This window comes from Gadus macrocephalus, chromosome 3 (assembly GCF_031168955.1).
Source record: "Gadus macrocephalus chromosome 3, ASM3116895v1".
NCBI classification, from domain to species: domain Eukaryota; kingdom Metazoa; phylum Chordata; class Actinopteri; order Gadiformes; family Gadidae; genus Gadus; species Gadus macrocephalus.
In genome coordinates, this window is record NC_082384.1 from 25,272,183 (window position 1) to 25,291,442 (window position 19,260).

The 19,260-nt window shown below is 53.7% G+C and overlaps 1 protein-coding gene and 1 non-coding gene across 2 annotated transcripts in view; both read right to left on the reverse strand.

The window, feature by feature from the left end:
* htt (huntingtin) overlaps positions 1-19,260 on the reverse strand; it is a 58,456-nt gene that overhangs the window by 31,314 nt on the left and 7,882 nt on the right. The window contains exons 10-36 of the mRNA XM_060047421.1: positions 18,490-18,678; positions 17,450-17,587; positions 16,565-16,723; positions 15,757-15,854; positions 14,317-14,456; positions 14,153-14,216; positions 13,905-14,005; positions 13,321-13,467; positions 11,653-11,773; positions 10,815-10,960; positions 10,128-10,327; positions 9,315-9,544; positions 9,018-9,144; positions 8,522-8,646; positions 8,088-8,198; positions 7,413-7,490; positions 6,507-6,730; positions 6,228-6,306; positions 5,922-6,083; positions 5,768-5,823; positions 5,126-5,274; positions 4,455-4,591; positions 3,810-3,926; positions 3,254-3,376; positions 2,408-2,670; positions 1,499-1,641; positions 800-1,022 (exon numbers count right to left, since the gene is read on the reverse strand). Coding sequence (XP_059903404.1) covers positions 800-1,022; positions 1,499-1,641; positions 2,408-2,670; positions 3,254-3,376; positions 3,810-3,926; positions 4,455-4,591; positions 5,126-5,274; positions 5,768-5,823; positions 5,922-6,083; positions 6,228-6,306; positions 6,507-6,730; positions 7,413-7,490; positions 8,088-8,198; positions 8,522-8,646; positions 9,018-9,144; positions 9,315-9,544; positions 10,128-10,327; positions 10,815-10,960; positions 11,653-11,773; positions 13,321-13,467; positions 13,905-14,005; positions 14,153-14,216; positions 14,317-14,456; positions 15,757-15,854; positions 16,565-16,723; positions 17,450-17,587; positions 18,490-18,678 — 3,850 coding nt within the window. The remainder of the gene's footprint in view (positions 1-799; positions 1,023-1,498; positions 1,642-2,407; positions 2,671-3,253; positions 3,377-3,809; positions 3,927-4,454; positions 4,592-5,125; positions 5,275-5,767; positions 5,824-5,921; positions 6,084-6,227; positions 6,307-6,506; positions 6,731-7,412; positions 7,491-8,087; positions 8,199-8,521; positions 8,647-9,017; positions 9,145-9,314; positions 9,545-10,127; positions 10,328-10,814; positions 10,961-11,652; positions 11,774-13,320; positions 13,468-13,904; positions 14,006-14,152; positions 14,217-14,316; positions 14,457-15,756; positions 15,855-16,564; positions 16,724-17,449; positions 17,588-18,489; positions 18,679-19,260) is intronic.
* LOC132454825 (small Cajal body-specific RNA 14) lies at positions 7,200-7,329 on the reverse strand. Its single transcript, XR_009525032.1, has one exon. It is a non-coding gene; the product is annotated as a small Cajal body-specific RNA 14 (non-coding RNA).

Below are 19,260 nucleotides of genomic sequence, written 5' to 3' on the forward strand. Positions count from 1 at the left end.
TGCATGGTTGACTCTGCCGTCGGTGTGTCAATGTGTGTATTAACCGATGTAAGTCGCTTTGGATAAAAGCGTCTGCTAGATGCCCTAATTGTAATTGTGAATACATGAATGACATAACCCGCAGTGTGTTGCAGTTAGACTCTGCATCTCCCTCCACAACTGACTTCAGCCATGGCCAATCCTAGCCTCTCCCCGATGGAGTTACACCCCCCCTTACCTTCGTTTCCTTTGTATTTACTTTAATTTAAAGTAGGGCTGAACGATTAATCAAATTCAAATCGAAATCGCGATGTAATAGAACACGGTATGCAAATCGCAAAGGCTGCGAAAAAAAGAGAAGTGATTTGTTACCCTTACTGACTGGAAATCAGTACGATTCAATTATTTTCATTTTTATTTTACAATTCAATAGTTAAATAAATAAGTTTATGATATAAATTAATCTCAAACCCATCGGCCTGGCCTAAAGGAAACAAGCAGTTTTTAAGTTGACTGCTTACAATGTTGTGTTGGTCATACTAAAGAATGATTTATTAATTTTTTTGTGAATAATACACAACAAAAGGGGACTTAAATTATAAAAATCGCACATTAAATCGCAATAGCAATATTGGTCAAAATAATCGCAATTAGATTATCGTTCAGCCCTAATTTAAGGTTTCCATGTAAGAACCGTGTTCAGCCATTGTCTCACTGAATGTATTCCTGTGTCTTCCCGTGAGCGTGCTCCAATATCAAACCAAATACTTTGCTCTGAGAAACTGTCCTAAACCCCCCCCCCCCCCCCCTCCCTCAGTACCTGGGGGTCTGGTGCACCTCGGCCCACCAGGAGTAGTTGGTGTAGTTGATGATGAGCAGCACCTGGCACCAGAGCAGCACCAGGGCGGGGTGGGTGGTGGTCAGGCCCTGGACCCGGGCGTTCAGGGCGTCCAGCGAGTAGAAGGCCCCCGCCTCCCCGCCCACGCAGGGCCCCTCCCCCTTCAGGAGGCGGGACGCCGCCGCCGTGATGCGCCGGAACATCCCTGGGGAGAAAGAAAGAAAGAAAGAAAGAAAGAAAGAAAGAAAGAAAGAAAGAAAGAAAGAAAGAAAGAAAGAAAGAAAGAAAGAAAGAAAGAAAGAAAGAAAGAAAGAAAGAAAGAAAGAAAGAAAGAAAGAAAGAAAGAAAGAGAGAGAGAGAGAGAGAGAGAGAGAGAGAGAGAGAGAGAGAGAGAGAGAGAGAGAGAGAGAGAGAGAGAGAGAGAGAGAGAGAGAGATTGAGGATATATTTCTGAATTCGAACTATTGGTAGACATGATATTTTTGCAGGTAATTGATATCACGGAAATATGATTTAATTTAGTCTTACATCCTTTCAAAATAGTGTTTTACAGACGTGCTGGTCCACATAGAGTGGTGCGTGTCTGTTTGCGTGTGTATGTATGTGCGTGTGTATATGTGTGCATGTGTATGGTTATATGTGTGCGTGAATGCGTACGAATGCATGTGTGTGTGCTCTCACCGCTCTTGAAGATGTGGATGAGGCACATGAGCAGGGTGCCCAGCTGCTGGCAGTAGAAGGTGTGCTGCTGCTCCGTCATGTCCACCTTCACCTGGCGGCACGAGATGTCCTCCAGCAGCACCCCCACCAGCTGGAGGAGGAACCTGGGGGGGGAGGAGGAGGAGGAGAGGGAGGGGGAGAGGGAGGTTAGGAGGAGGAGGAGGAGGAGGAGGAGGAGAAGGAGGAGGAGGAGGGATGAAGAGGAACAGGAAGAAGGATGAGGAGAAGGAGGAGACAAAGAGGGAGAAGGATGAGGAAGAGGAGGAGGAGGAGGAGAGAGAGGGAGGAGGAGCAGAGGGAGAGGAAGGATCACATGGATTCACGGTTTCACACAGCGGGAGGATTTGAGAAGTCTGTAATGTAATGCAATTTGAAGTCCACTGAACAAACACTTTAGAAAAAGTGTTTTCTAATAGAACCCTGTATAGATTCATAACCTCTGCCCCCTTCAGCTTCATACCGTATCACAACACTAGTCTTCTATGTTAATTAAAGCAGAATGATATTGCCTTGAGGTGGACTGGAGAACACGGTAGGCTCAACTATAAAACACCACGGTCTGAGTTATTATCGTTTGGGAATGTTCACGATCATTTTATTTAGCTTTGGATGAAAATGTATTAATAATAAACAAAGAGGTTCTCCAGTTAAGTTAATTCATTTTTGGGGGGAAAATACTCGGGCTTATTAGTTTTCATGTGGTTCAAGAAAAGTGCATATTTTAGAATGCTTTGTAACACAAATACAGTTTTGTTAGTGTCTTATTTTTATATCGGTTAACCCATTTGTTTTTCCGCACCTCGCTCCTCTTATCTCATTAGCTTATTAACGGTCATAACCAGGGGGGGGGGGGGGGGGGGGGGGCTTTACCTGGCAAACGTCTCCTCGGGCTGGGCCCTCACCGCCGCCTCCCCGCCCGCCTCCTGGTTGCCGGGGGCGACGGCGGCGGGGTACCCCTGCTGGGGGGGCCCGTGCTGGTGGAGGGCCCGGATGGTGGGGCAGCCCAGCAGCGCGGGGGACAGCGAGAGCTCGTGGACGCGGGACAGCACGATGTCCTCGGTGGACTGGGAGATCAGCACCCGCAGCACGGCCAGGATCCCGGACACCCACAGCTGGACCGTGGAGACCGAGGCCTGGGGGAGGGGGCGGGGCGGGGGGGGTTAGACCGGGGGTGCTCAAGAGGGGGTACCCGTACCCCCAGGGGGTACCTTGGATACCACAGGGGTATTCAGAAAAAAAAGAAAAGAAAAAAAACCACTGTCACCCTGAGCTGGTTTCGATTCTGAAAGCTAGACAATTAAAAAAGTGTTTGAAGTGTAAATCTGGAAATAAGGAGAACGGTAAATCCATCAAAAGACTCACTTGTTCAGAGTTCACCTGGACGCTGCAAAGCCTCCCCCCTTCTCCCCCCTTACTCCCGTAAAACCCCCCCCTTTTACACACAGATTGAATGTCGTACGTCCTGGCACTTAAAAAACAGTGCTTAGCATCGTGTAGCGTCTTCTCCTAGCTATCTGTGTTGTATACGGGGAATGGGTTAACCTAGTGATGGTTAGTGCTTGGCTCTTGGTTCTATGAACATCCTTACTGTACCGACAGAGATATGTCGTTGTTTCTCTTTCTCCTGATAATTGTACTTATTGTAAGTCGCTTTGGATAAATCGTCTGAATGTAAACGAGGCCCGAGTGCGTCCTGGGCGCCGGGTGGGGCGTTACCATGGTAGCGGGGGTGGTGAACATGCTCTTCAGCAGCATGTCGACGGGCCGGAGGGAGGAGGGGGCGACCGTCTCGAAGAGGGTGTTGAGCACGCCCAGAGCCTCGGGGGAGTCCAGGTGGATCTGGGGACACACAGCTCACCCGCTCAGTCCCGTGTGTTCTGCACAACGAGTCGGTTCTCCGTCACCGTGACCTCGACGATCTGCACCTCCATGGCAGACATTTTGTCTCACACGGATGGACGCGCACACAGATGCAAGCACACACACACACACAGATGCGCACACACACATACACACACCCAACAACACCCCTACACACACACACACACACACAGACAGAAAGACACACACACCGACAGACAGACAGACAGACAGACAAGCACACAGACACCGAGACAGAGACACACATACACTAACACACACCCAACAACACCCCTGCACACACACACACACACACACACACACACACAGAAAGACACACACACCGACAGACAGACAGACAAGCACACAGACACCGAGACAGAGACAGAGACACACACAGAGACACACACACCTGCTGCTTGGCGATCATGGGCAGGATGACGTCTGCGATCTGCCGCGACAGCCTCTTCCACTTGTCCTCGTTCTCCTTGTGACACTGCTGGAGGACCAGGATGAACATCTCTAACACCTGGGGCACAGAGAGGACCAGACGGAGGCACAGGAGAGAGTACACATCAAAACGCACGGATACGGACGGAAACAACCTGATAAAGACGATTACCCCATATGCTGGCGCGATCAATCTTTTTTTTTGCATTTTTATGCTTTATTCATGAAGAGTTAGACTGGAAATATCGCCCAAAATATCGACATTTTAATCAATCTAAATTAAATCACAACAGATTTCCCTGCTCCTCCAGGTGGCGCTCAACACATGAACGAGGGAAACTTGAACGGGAGGTTCACCAGCCAAAGACAAGGAACTGAAAAACTCAGTTTGGACCATGAGTAAAGACAGGAGTCCAGCACCTCACCTCTTCACACTGGTTCAGTACTCATCGTTAGACATATATCGTGACGTATCGATATTCAAAAATATATTGATCATCGTAGAGTCACTGTATCGCCCCGTTATCAGTATGGTGAGGTACCCTGTGACTCCCGCCCCCCCACCCGACCCGTCTGTGTGACAGAGCGTGTGTCGTGCCCCCCCCACCTGGTGGTACTGGATGAGCCTCAGCAGCATGGACACCACCACCTCCTTCTGCGTCTCCAGCTCCTTGCCCGCGTCCGCCTTGTTGGAGCCGCGCAGGACGAACAGGTCGTGGACGATGGGCTGCAGGGCCGGGATCGCTATGGCGACAAGAGGGGGCGGTCCGTTAGACATGACCCGGTGAGCGAGTGAGTCTGAGTGAGTGAGTGAGCGAGCGAGCGAGTGAGTGAGTGAGTCCAAGTCAGTGAGTGAGTGAGTGAGTGAGTCAAAGTGAGTGAGTGAGTCAAAGTGAGTGAGTGAGTGAGTGAGTCAAAGTGAGTGAGTGAGTGAGTCAAAGTGAGTGAGTGAGTGAGTGAGTCAAAGTGAGTGAGTGAGTCAAAGTGAGTGAGTGAGTGAGTGAGTGAGTGAGTGAGTGAGTGAGTGAGTGAGTGAGTGAGTGAGTGAGTGAGTGAGTGAGTGAGTGAGTGAGTGAGTGAGTGAGTGAGTGTGTGTGTCCGAGTGAGTGAGTGAGTGAGTGAGTGAGTGAGTCCGAGTGAGTGACCCGAGTGAGAGAGAGTCCGTGCGCGTCTGTCTGAGTGTGTGTGTTGGTGGGTGAATCGGAGTGCGTGTGTGCGTGTGTGTGTGTGCGCGTGCGCGTGCGTGTGTGCGCGTGCGTGTGTGTGCAGGGGGTTCACCGTGGGTGACAGCCTTCCTGCCGCTGGCCATGATGCCGTCACACAGCTGGATGATCTTGGGGATGCTGATGATCTGCTTGGAGTGGTAGCGCTCGTACGACAGCAGCACCAGGAACAGGAAGATGTTGGGGATCACCGCGTCAGAGTCCCTGGGGGCGGAGGGACGGAGGTTCACGGTAGAACACACACCAGTCTCCCCCAGAAAATATCTTAGTCAAGGTGGTCAAGGAGCGGGGGGGGGGGGGGGGGGGTGGTCTCCGTTTGAATTCATAAATTCATAAAGCTTTATGGCACAACCATTGTTGTGAACAGCATTACCGATGCTTTATATATATATCTTTCTTTTTTATACCTGATGTAAGTATGTTTTCTTTCCCTACGAGATTTTTCTACTTTGTTAAAGCATAATAATTTAAATATAATCATATAAAAATATATATAGATTATTAATAAATGATTATTTTCTTTTTTTATTATTATTATTATTTATACATTGGTAGTCAAGGCGGGGCCTCATGGTTGCTAAGGCGGCCGCCTTCACCATGCAGTGCTGGGGGAAACACTGCACGGGATGCACTCGCTCAGAGGGTCCGACCTGCTTGGAGACGCGGCCCCCGGTACGGGTGAGAGACGAAGTCTTACCGGAACTGGCCGACTTCAATGAACTCAAACTGCTTCAGGACAAAGCCGATGAACACCTGAAAGGGTTTCAGGGGGGCAGGCATTAGAATCAGCAGGCAGCAGGAACCAGGGACAATGAGGGTGACGGAGAGAGGAACGCCGGCCTGCGACCCACCTGGTCCGAGTCCAGCAGGCAGTAGTTGACGCGGAGCTGGACGAGCTGGGCCAGCAGGTCCAGGACCTGCCTCTGGAGGGCCACGGAGGTGCTGGTGGTGTACTGCTTCAGGGCCTTGATCACCAGCGGCTCGAACAGACGGATGTGGTTGTGGATGGCGTTCTGCGGAGGTACAACGGCATGAGGTCATTACTGACTGGGCAGGGGGGAAACCAGGCAGGGGGAGGGGGGAGAGGGGGGAGAGGGGGGAGAGGGGGGAGAGCTCTGTGTTGGCCCAAGATCAGGGTCCGAGGCTGGGGGGCCTACCTTGTCTCCTCTCTGCCGCGTCACGTTGGTGATGCTGGACCTCAGCTGATTGGACACCTTCTGCATCACATCGAACCACCTGGAGGGACAGAGAGAGACGTGATGTCAGTTTGTTAGATTGCCTTCATCGCACGAGAATCTTTCAGTAAGAACCAGTGCTATGAGCAGTTACAATGCTCGATGCCGTGTCGGTATATTCTCTGCATCGGCCGATGCTCAAGTTCAGGAATCGAATCGGGAAGGATGTAAAAGGTAAGGGAACGTCTGCAGGTGACCCACCCGGACGCGTCCTGCTCGTGCTCCGCCTGCACCATGTTCCTCAGGCTGGCGTCGGCGAGGGCCTGGGTGAAGTGCGTGTAGGGCGCCATGAAGCAGTAGTGGTAGAGGCCGGGCCGCAGGTTGGAGGAGCCCAGCCGGAGGGCCTTCCCCTGGGAGCGGCTGGGCCCGCTCAGGGCCCCGTCGTACTGGGAGGCCAGGTTGGTGCCGAACAGAGTCTTCAGCAGCTGGTGAACACCGCAGAGGGAGAGGTTTATGAACCACGGGACTGGGGTCCGACTCTGCTGCACCACTTCACAATGTTGACGTTTAAAGCTGCAGTAGGCAATTGCTTTAGAAGTTTTTTTTTTGTCGTATTCCTTGATTGGATGACCTATTTATCTACCCATTTACCTGCCGTGCACTGATTGTGAATGACCCGAGTCGTCCACACAGCTAGGCAGAGCTATTGCTTAAGCTAGCAGGCTAGTCACATGTTTTGGGGGCGTGGCCTTGGAGGGTTGCCACTCCCCCAAAACACATTCAAAATCTAGAACACTGGCTGCTTTCTCCGAATGGCCTACCCTAGCTTCAAAACTAAACACAAAAACTATGAACAATCTGATAACCAAGAACACATAACAAGCAGAACACTACATGAATCGCAATAAACACAAAACATATTAGAATTCGGGAGAAAGGCCCCATTCTGAGAGGTTTGTGTGGAGCCATCGCACAGGGAACCCGATACCTTTACAGGCCCTGTCGGCAGGAACCAGCGTCTTTCTGCGTGGAGCCCGCGGGCGGCGGGGCACTGCTCAGCCCCGCGGCCACAGGGGGGCGCCACACACACACAGCATCAACAGGTAGGCAGGCGTCAGATCTGGGATCAGACTGAGGTCAACAAGGTACACACAGCGGGGCACTGACCTGCTGGACGCACAGGGTGGCCATGGTGGGCTCCCTCAGGAAGCAGGCCTTGAGGTAGCCCAGGATCTCCTCCACACACTGACAAGGAACACGGAGAGTATCACGACATTGCTTAGGCCTAAATGCAATTTATGTGCGACCCAAATTATTTTATGAGCTTTAAAAAAAAAAAAATATATATATATATATATATATATATATATATTATTATTATTTATTTTTTTTGCTAACTATAATTACGTTTTTGTACAGCTCCTCTTCATTCTGTACAAGGATGAGCGAAATTTCTCGTTTTTCAATGAAAACAACCTACCTATCATTCGCTGCCGCTGGAAAAAATAAAATAATAAAAAATAAAATAAATTCCCTACCTACCCATGACCTCAACTGACAACCAACAGGAACCCACATTTTTTTTTTTTAGGCCTTATTTATTATAGTGGTTTAGATATGAAAACAGTGATGGTACACACACACACAACGCCAGCTTTGTGTGTATGTTTCCACGTCCTTCTGTCAATCGGCTGAGCACATACACAGATAAGGACGACAACGAGCGAGGGTTTACACGGGCAACGGGACCACAACTGAGGTTACACAGGCGTGATCGGGCAATGTGTCCGTGTTGACACGTCGGACTGGACTGCGGAGTGACAGAGTGGGGGCGGGCCATACCTTGCCGATGTCGTGGAGCGTGGCCAGCTCCAGCAGCTGGGACAGCACGTCCAGCGCAGAGCGCAGGAACCCACCAAACTTCTCCTGGCTGCTGTGGAGGTCCAGCGTCACCTAGGAGACGAACGAAGGCATCGTACGGTTTACGTCGTAGCGAGAGCGAGCAGAATCCAAACTGTTAAGTGTAGACGCGTTAGCTCCATTTTACTGTGACTTGTGCCGATATATTATCAAATAGGGGTGTGAAAAAACATCGATACGGAGGTATATCATTGCCCCTTATCGTGCGTTATGAGAATCGATGAATCAATTTGGCGCTTTACCCTTCAAGCTAGAAGGACTTCCTGTCCTTCTAGCTTGAAGGACATTTTTTTGAAGGACCAACATGAAGCTGATCTTCCCGTCAGCGCAGTGCAGCGCCAGTGGGCGACGCCCACCTTGTAGTTGGCGTGCGTGGCCTTGAGGACGTCGTAGAGCTTGAGGTAGGGGGGCAGGTGGTAGAAGCTGCCGATGGTGCTGGACTTGCTGACGCCCGGGGGCCCGGTACCGTCGCCCGGACGTCCTGCTCACAACAACAACCATCACACTCGACGTCAGGGTGAGGGTCAGGAGGCCAGACATCGCACGCTCCTCAAGGGAGCATGGTCTGGTGTGTGTGTGTGTGTGTGTGTGTGTGTGTGTGTGTGTGTGTGTGTGTGTGTGTGTGTGTGTGTGTGTGTGTGTGTGTGTGTGTGTGTGTGTGTGTGTGTGTGTGTCTTCAGTTGTGTGCGTGTGTGAGTGCGTGTCTTCAGGTGTGCGTGTCAGTCTGTGAGTGAGTGTGGGGCAGTGAGTGAGTGAGTTTGCGTGCGAGTGAGAGTAAGTGAGTATGAGTGAGTCCATTTGTGTGTCCCTGAGTGTGTGCGTGCGTGCGTGCGTGCTTCCGTGCGTGCGTACCCGTGCTGGGCTCGCTGCCCTTCTTGGGGCTCATGGGGGTGATGCTGGGCTCGATGGGGTCCTTCTCCTTCCCCTTCCTCCGGATGGGGCTGAGAGAGGGGGTGTTGGCCAGCGAGGGCAGGGTGGCCTGCGGGGGGAGGGACAGAAACACAGACGAAGCACGTCAAACACTACGGTGCTATGCTGCGTTCGTTAGCGCTCAGAGGTATGAAAGTCGGAATGGGAAACGCGTCATCTCCGAGCGACGTGCGCCCAGCGGCGGCGATGGGGGAGGAGGGGGGGGGGGGGGGGGGTTACCTTGACAGCAGGTCCGGGGGGCGTGTCGTCCAGCACGTGGGCGCAGATGTTGAGCACCTTGAGCAGGTGGGAGAAGAGCTGCTCCAACATGGCCACCAGGGAGCGCTCCGACAGCGCGGCCCAGGGCTCCTCCGGCTTGTGGGCGGGGCCGCCGGCGTTGGGGCCCGCCCCGCCCGCGCCCCCCTCCTCCTCCCCGGCCCAGGGGCTGCGCATGCACTTGGGTGCGGCCGCTGAGGAGGCGGTACCCACGGAGACGGGTAACCACGGAGACCGGGGTTAGTATGATAGCTGTGGTTCCACAGAGGGCGGAGGCCTGATGCACGCGGGGCCATCCCAGTGTCTACTGGGAGGGCACTGCATAGATCAGACACACCCACTATACAGGCCTACACATGACTCAATGACTCATTCATTCACTCCTTCCTGAATTCATTCATTCATCCCTGTATTAATTAATTCCTGAATTAATGAATTCACTCCTTCCTGAATTCATTCATTCACTCCTTGCTGAATTAACTCATTCACTTCTTCCTGGATTCATTCATTCCTCCCTGAATTCATCCCTTCCTGAATTCATTCATTCCCTCTTCCCTGAATTCATTCATTCACTCCTTCCTGAATTCATTCATTCACTCCTTCCTGAATTCATTCCTGAAATTATTCATTCACTCTTCCCTGAATTCATTCATTCACTCCTTCCTGAATTCATTCATTCACTCCTTCCCTGAATTCATTCATTCATTCCTCCCTGAATAGATTCATTCATCCATTCCTTCATCCCTTCATCCGTCCGTGGACAGAGTGGGGACCCACCGGCGAGCAGGCTGCCGGCCAGCAGCAGGGCGTCCTGGTGGGCCGACAGGTCCAGGGGGAACCAGGCCGAGGTCAGCAGGGACAGAACCATGTTGGCCACGCCCACCGTCAGGGTCCGCCGCTCGGGCTCCGGGGCCGCCGAGGAGCCGGGGGCCGCCGAGGAGCCGGGGGCCGCGGGGGCCCCGCCAGGCTGGGACAGACTGCAGGACGGGGGGACGGGGGGACAGGTTGAAGAGCGGAGGGACAGACAGAGGGACAGACAGAGAAAGAAGAGCAAAGGAACAGGGAGGGGATAGGAATGAGAGACAGAGAGAAACAGGTTGAAGAGAGAAGAGACACAGAGACAGAGAGACAGAGAGAGACAGAGACAGACAGACAGACAGACGGGATTGGAATGAGAGACAGAGAGGCAGAGAGAGAGAGAGAGAGAGACAGGTTGAAGAGAGAAGAGACAAAAGAGACACCGACAGAGACAGAGACAGAGAGAGAGAGAGAGAGAGAGAGAGAGAGAGAGAGAGAGAGAGAGAGAGAGAGAGAGAGAGAGAGACGGAGGCAGAGAGAGAGAGAGAGAGAGAGAGAGAGAGAGAGAGAGAGAGAGACAGAGAGAGAGAGAGAGAGAGAGAGAGAGACGGAGGCAGAGAGAGCGAGGGTGTGTGTTTGAGTGACTGGGTGACTGAGTGACCCCACCTGAGTGTGCGGCTCCGGGCGCGGTTCAGGCCGGAGCGGGTGGAGTAGCTGGCGCTGGAGCTGACGTAGCCGCAGTGCCAGCCGGTGCTCCAGCTGCACACCGGGAAGGTGGAGGCCAGGAGACACAGGGCCTCAACGCAGCCGAACTACACACACACACACACACACACACACACACACACACACACACACACACACACACACACACACACACACACACACACAAACACACAAAGAGAGACACAAACACACACACACACACACACACACACACAGAGAGAGAGACACACACAGAGACACACACATGCACGTAAACACACAAAGAGAGAGAGAGACACACACACACAGAGACACACACACACAAAGAGACACACACACAAACACACAAAGAGACACACACACAAAGAGAGAGACACACACGCACAGAGACACACACACACAAAGAGACACACACACAAACACACAAAGAGACACACACACAAAGAGAGAGACACACACGCACACAGAGACAGAGAGAGAGAGAGACACACACACACAAAGAGATAGAGACACACGCACAAAGAGAGAGAGACACACAAAAAGAGACACACGCACACAAAGAGAGTGAGACACACATGCGCAGAGACACACACACACACGCACACAAAAAGAGAGAGAGATGACACACACAAACACACACAGAAAGAGACAAACACAAAAACAGAAAGAGAGAAACACACACACACACACAAAAAGAGACACAGTCATTAGCGTTCAGCGCAGCAGCTCCTGCTAGAGACGTTAACGTCGAGTCCGTTCCCAGGAGGTGGAGGAGGAGGACCTCAGGGGTCTGTCTTACGGTGAGGTATCTGGAGGTGGACGAGGTGAGGGCGTGGGACACGGCCGTGACGACCCTGGACAGGTTGTTCTCCATGGTGACGTCGGACAGGCCCGTGGACAGGTTGTAGCCACGGTACGTCCTGGGGGAGGAGACGGGAAGCTCAGGGCCTCCAGCGGCTTGAAGCTTTAAAGCAGGGGTTCTCAAATGGGGGGTACCCCAAGGGGGTACTCTGTAGTACTGGAGGGGGTACCCAGAAAATTGAAGGAAACTATAACGGAAGTTAATTAACCAAAGACGAGTAACTGAATAACTCAGTTTGAACCACGGATAAAGACAGAAACCCAGCACTTTACTTTTTCACCGTCATCCGTTATTGCTAGTTAAACATCTATCGGGATGTATCAAAAAAAATGTAACCCTAACCCTATTGCAGAGTAGCTGTAACCTCGATATCATTGGTATATTGGGCCATTTAACGCATAGCGTATCATGCGGTACCCTGCGAGTCCCACCACTATTCTCCATCCCCAGAGAGAGGAATCATGCATCAGGCAACCGAACCGCGACGTGGGAGGGCTTAGGGTACCTGGTGACGGTGTTGTAGTGGGAGGGGCTCTGTACCTGGTGACGGTGTTATAGTGGGAGGGGCTCTGTACCTGGTGACGGTGTTGTAGTGGGAGGGGCTCTGTACCTGGTGACGGTGTTGTAGTGGGAGGGGCTCTGTACCTGGTGACGGTGTTGTAGTGGGAGGGGCTCTGTACCTGGTGATGTAGTGGGAGGGGCTCTGTACCTGGTGACGGTGTTATAGTGGGAGGGGCTCTGTACCTGGTGACGGTGTTGTAGTGGGAGGGGCTCTGTACCTGGTGACGGTGTTGTAGTGGGAGGGGCTCTGTACCTGGTGACGGTGTTATAGTGGGAGGGGCTCTGTACCTGGTGACGGTGTTATAGTGGGAGGGGCTCTGTACCTGGTGATGTAGTGGGAGGGGCTCTGTACCTGGTGATGTAGTGGGAGGGGCTCTGTACCTGGTGATGGTGTTGTAGTGGGAGGGGCTCTGTACCTGGTGATGGTGTTGTAGTGGGAGGGGCTCTGTACCTGGTGACGGTGTTGTAGTGGGAGGGGCTCTGTACCTGGTGACGGTGTTGTAGTGGGAGGGGCTCTGTACCTGGTGATGTAGTGGGAGGGGCTCTGTACCTGGTGACGGTGTTATAGTGGGAGGGGCTCTGTACCTGGTGACGGTGTTGTAGTGGGAGGGGCTCTGTACCTGGTGACGGTGTTATAGTGGGAGGGGCTCTGTACCTGGTGACGGTGTTGTAGTGGGAGGGGCTCTGTACCTGGTGACGGTGTTATAGTGGGAGGGGCTCTGTACCTGGTGACGGTGTTGACGGGGGCTCTGTACCTGGTGACGGTGTTGTAGTGGGAGGGGCTCTGTACCTGGTGATGTAGTGGGAGGGGCTCTGTACCTGGTGACGGTGTTGTAGTGGGAGGGGCTCTGTACCTGGTGACGGTGTTGTAGTGGGAGGGGCTCTGTACCTGGTGACGGTGTTGACGGGGGCTCTGTACCTGGTGACGGTGTTGACGGGGGCTCTGTACCTGGTGACGGTGTTGTAGTGGGAGGGGCTCTGTACCTGGTGACGGTGTTGACGGGGGCTCTGTACCTGGTGACGGTGTTGACGGGGGCTCTGTACCTGGTGATGGTGTTGACTGTGAAGTGGGACGGGGGCTGGGTCTCGTGCATCAGCAGCTGCAGGTAGACGGAGCTCTGGTCCCGGGCGATGGCCACCACGGGGTCCGCCTGGCCCTGGTCGCAGTCGAAGAACAGTCGAGGCACCAGCCTGGGGGGGGGGGGGAGGAGGACGAGTGGAATATAAATAACTTGAGTGAAGGTGCGTTCACCCCAAATGTGAAAGTTCGGCGTGAATCCATACAAAGTCAGTGCAAAGACGTGTTGAGAGGCGACTTCTCCACCCGATAAAATTGTGCGGATGGACGCTGCGTTGCGAACAAGCTGGTTCACGGTTCACGCGCATTTCGCTTGACAAGAAATATTTGATTGTTTTCCGCGAAATTCGCTTTGAGGCTAGTGGCTTTGTCGTGTCGGCCTATCAGCGCTCACTCCCTGAAGTCCAGATTGAACCGCAACAAAAGTAATCGCTACCGTTTGCGGACTCCCAGAGCTCTATACCTGTGTGATATAATATTACGGCCAAAAGCTGTGTGCGCTGCCGGATGCCGTTATAAATCCTTAACGGGGGGGGGGGCGAGCCGGTACCTGCTGATGATGGAGGCGGCCACGTGTCTCACTCTGTGGTCGTCGTCTCCCAGCAGGTGGATCACCACGCTGTTCAGCACCCGCTCCTGCAGACACAGATGCTGGAGGAGGAAGCAGAAGGGGAACAGATTAATTAGAGCGAGGCGGACCGGAGACGGGACATGGAAATGAGGCTCATCGCTCTGATTAGATTCACTGTTATGGGAGGAGCGCGTGTGCGTGTGCGTGTGTGTGTGTGCGCGCGTTACCCCGGTGTAGTGATGGTCTCCTTTGTGTAATGCTTCAGTCTTCCTCTCCAGGTAGTTCACTAACCTAGAGGAGCAGGATCAAACAAACGATCAACCTCGAGTCCGTACACGTCGCCTACACATTGATGCCCGATCACAGGACACGACGCAAGACGACGTCGTACCGGAAGTCCATCTCGGCCAGGGTCTCCAGGAGCTCCGTCCTGACCAGCCAATAGGAACAGTCCCTCAGGGCTAGCAGGTTGATGAGCAGCTGCAGGCCCAGCTCGCTCAGAGTGCTGCTGCAGAGCGTCATGAGGCAGTGCTGCAGGAACACACAGGGGGAGGGGGGGGGGTTAGCCACACACACATCCACGGCTGGGGGGCCGGGAGGCACACGGTACCTCACGATGGGCGACACACGGTCCGCGATACCAAGGTTTTCTCGATTTCTGCGATAATCAATATATTGTTAGACAATCCTATAACTGTCCATCATGATATATGTCTAAACAATGAATACAAAATGGCCGTGAAAAGGTCAGGTGCTGGATTTATCCACGGCCCATACTGAGCTTCTGGTCACTCATCTTTGATTAGTAAACTTCCGTTCGAGTTTCCTTCATTCATGTGTTGAGCGCAACTAGTGAGGGAAATCTGTTTAGAGCGCCTTTTATTCAATAAAACATCGATATTTGGGGCAATACCTCCTGTCTAACTCTTCTTGGACAAAGCATGAAAATGCTAAATAAAACCCCCCTCATTTTTTATTCTATCGATATTTGGCGCCAGTGTATCGATTCTCATATCGCACGAAGCAGGGCTACGATACATCTCTGCATCTATATTCTGTCCCACCCCTACACAGCGGTAAACCACAGCCCCCCATCGGCCCCCTGCCCCCCCCCATCGGCCCCCAGCCCCCCCCCCCCCATCGGCCCCCAGCCCCCCCCCCATCGGCCCACTGCCCCCCCCCCATCGGCCCCCAGCCCCCCCCCCATCGGCCCCCAGCCCCCCCCCCCATCGGCCCACTGCCCCCCCCCCATCGGCCCACTGGCCCCCCCCCCCCCCATCGGCCCCCAGCCCCCCCCCCCCCATCGGCCCCCAGCCCCCCCCCCATCGGCCCACTGCCCCCCCCCCATCGGCCCCCAGCCCCCCCCCCATCGGCCCCCAGCCCCCCCCCCCATCGGCCCACTGCCCCCCCCCCATCGGCCCACTGGCCCCCCCCCCCCATCGGCCCACTGGCCCCCCCCCCCCCCATCGGCCCCCTGCCCCCCCCCCCATCGGCCCACTGCCCCCCCCCATCGGCCCACTGCCCCCCCCCCCCATCGGCCCACTGCCCCCCCCCCATCGGCCCACTGCCCCCCCCCATCGGCCCACTGCCCCCCCCCATCGGCCCACTGCCCCCCCCCCATCGGCCCACTGGCCCCCCCCCATCGGCCCACTGCCCCCCCCCCATCGGCCCCCAGCCCCCCCCCCCATCGGCCCCCTGCCCCCCCCCCCATCGGCCCACTGCCCCCCCCATCGGCCCACTGCCCCCCCCCCATCGGCCCACAGCCCCCCCATCGGCCCACAGCCCCCCCCCCATCGGCCCACTGCCCCCCCATCGGCCCACAGCCCCTCACCCTGATGGCGGAGCAGGCCAGCTTGCAGGTGACGGACGACTCGTCCTTCAGGGTCTTCTGGAGCAGAGGCACCAGGTCCACCAGGGACAGAGGGTTACCTGGAGAGGGGACGGGGCGGGAAACACGTCAGCCCCACTCAGGAATGGATCTGAGACGGCAGGAGTCACAGTGGGCTGCACCATAGAAAATAAATATCGCGCTATTTTTTAATTTCTGCGATATTATGCGGCATTGGCTACGCATGGCATTCAGATTTGGTTTGCACTCGTTATACAGATCTCTATGATGGTCAATTAAATGGGAACATGTATTAGTGCTGTTGCCTTTTGTTGTGGCAACAATTGCAAGGCGCTCTCTGTGTTTTTGGGTCAACGTCGTCTTTTATGTAACCAAAATAAATCAATTCAAATGTCGTCGTTCTCATTGGAATTAAATCATCTTGCTGGCTCATGCTGAAGCTTTGTTCTACGACTAGCGGGGGGGCTGTCTAAGACTGCTTTGGTTGTCTGATCATAAACTGATCACCATGATGAGTGATCGGTGGCTCTCCGTCACTCCCTAGCAACAAACTGTATCCAAGAACCCTTCAATTTAAGTAAACTCAGTTATATATAGTTAGATTATAGTTAGACTTCTCTTGCAGATTAATCAGGGGGAAAAGGAGAACTGTCAATTGGATAAAAAAATGAAATAAAAAAGAAGATCTTTTTGATATCACGTATCGCGATTTCGATACCAAAACGACACATCGTGCAGCCTTGAGTCCCGGGTACCCCATCGACGCCCCGTCAGGGGGGCGGGGTCGTACCTGCTGCCTTCTGCACGCCGGCCAGCCAGCTGTGCATGTTGTAGCGCGTCTTGATGAGCACCGCCTGCAGGATGGCCCCGCAGAGGATGGCCGTGGCCCCCCGGATCTGGGGGTCCGCGTGGTCCACCAGCTCCAGCACGTCGCTGATGTACTGCTGCTCTGTAGGGGGGGGAGGGGGGGAGGGTCGCAGCGTCAGGGAGGCACCGGAGGCACCAGGCTGGGGGGGGGGGAAGTAGAGCTGTGCCGATACCGATAGCGATACCGATACCAGTATCGGAAGTCACTCCGATACTGCCTGGAATGCAGTACAGGTATCGGCGAGTACGCAAGTCTATGCCCCGATCCGACACAATAACGTGACCTTTACTACACGGGCGGAGAGCATCAAACACGACGGTGTGATGCTGCGTTCGTTAGCGGCCGGAGGTGGAAAGTCGGAACGGGAAACGCATTATCCCTGACCGACGCGTCTTCGAGCTACAAAGTCGAAAAAAAAAATGGATGCTTACCTAAATGAATACAAACGTATGATTATAATTAAAGATTATGAATTGAAATAATCTAGTTCCGAAAAAAAAATGAAATTGTTGACAATAAGTTTAAGTGAAGCGACTTTGCGTTGCCGTCATCGTAAAAGAGCCCTTCAATAAGAACAAGTGCTGACAATTCTAGAGGCTGCATCCGTATATACTCGGCCTCGATACGCAAGTTCAGGAAAGAAGGGTACCAGGACACACACACACACACACACACACACACACACACACACACACACACACACACACACACACACACACACACACACACACACACACACACACACACACACACACACACACACACACACACACACACACACACACACACACACACACGGTGCCGTACCGTCGGCCGGGACCCCGGCCAGCGGCTCCAGGTACAGGGCGTTGAAGAAGGCCTCGGGGAGCAGAGCCGCCGCCGCCCCCACGCAGCTGACCGCCAGCGCCTTCACGCTCACACGCACCTCCTTGTCCGGCACCAGACCTGCGGGACAGCGAGCACAGGGTGCCGGTCACAGGGGGGGGGGGCCCACACCGCTCTAACAGGGGGGCCACACCTCACTCTGCAGAGAGCACACTAAACAGACACTGATAACATCGGGCAGCGACTTTGCAAGAAAAAAATGATTGGAAGACAATCCTATCACGATACATAACGATATACATGTCTAACGATGAATACAAAATGACCGTGGAAGGGTAAAGTGCTGGATCTATCTTAATTCATGGTCCAAATGGGCCTTTTCCGTTATTTCTCTTCGTTAGTTCCGTTTAAGTTTCCTTCATTTATGTGTTGAAAGCCACCTCGAGGAGAAGGGAAATCTGTTCAGAGCGCATCATTCATTTGGGCAATATTTCCTGTCAAACTCTTCAGTTATAAAGCATAAAAATGCAAAAGAAATAGAAAAATATTATATTGATATTGGCACCAGTGTATCGATTCTCGTATCGCACGAGGAAGGGCTATGCTATATCGCGCTATCGATATTTCGTCCCACTTCTAGGGCCACGGTCTTACCCAATCAATGAAAACATAGTCTTCTTGGCATGTCATTACACAGCGATAAAGTGCGCCTCTGTATAACACTAGTTATAGTTAAAAGAATGGATGTGTTGCAATTTTTGGTATTGGTGGGGGTGGGTTGACTGGTAACCGGAAGGTCGCTGGTTCGATCCCCGGCTCCTCCTAGCTGAGTGCCGAGGTGTCCCTGAGCGAGACGCCTCACCCTGACTGCTCCCGACCAGCTGGCTGTCGCCCCCTGCGGGGCTGACTCCGCCGTCGGCGGGTGAACGTGTCCATGAACGCTTTTAATTCGCTTTGGATGACAGCGTCTGCTAAACGCCCCGAGTGTAAATGCAAATGGTGCTCATTATGCATCTGCTCACCCTTCTTCTGTCCAGTCAGGAGGAAGGAGGCAGAGAGGAGGCGGACACAGTGCACCAGAGGCTCCGCCCCCTGGTCCGTGTAGTGGCCAATAGGACCCTTGATCCTCGAGGGCTGGGAGGGAACAAAAGAAAAGATGCACTCGGATAAGAGGTGATGGCCCTTTGATCCAGTCTCTGAAGGGACCAGGTCTAGTCCCAGTATCTAGTCCCAGTAGGGGACCAGGTCTAGTCCCAGTATCTAGTCCCAGTAAGGGACCAGGTCTAGTCCCAGTATCTAGTCCCAGTAGCGGACCAGGTCTAGTCCCAGTATCTAGTCCCAGTAGGGGACCAGGTCTAGTCCCTGTATCTAGTCCCAGTAGGGGACCAGGTCTAGTCCCTGTATCTAGTCCCAGTAGGGGACCAGGTCTAGTCCCAGTATCTAGTCCCAGTAGGGGACCAGGTCTAGTCCCAGTAGGGGACCAGGTCTAGTCCCTGTATCTAGTCCCAGTAGGGGACCAGGTCTAGTCCCTGTATCTAGTCCCAGTATCTAGTCCCAGTAGGGGACCAGGTCTAGTCCCTGTATCTAGTCCCAGTAGGGGACCAGGTCTAGTCCCTGTATCTAGTCCCAGTAGGGGACCAGGTATAGTCCCAGTATCTAGTCCCAGTAGGGGACCAGGTCTAGTCCCTGTATCTAGTCCCAGTAGGGGACCAGGTCTAGTCCCTGTATCTAGTCCCAGTAGGGGACCAGGTCTAGTCCCAGTATCTAGTCCCAGTAGGGGACCAGGTCTAGTC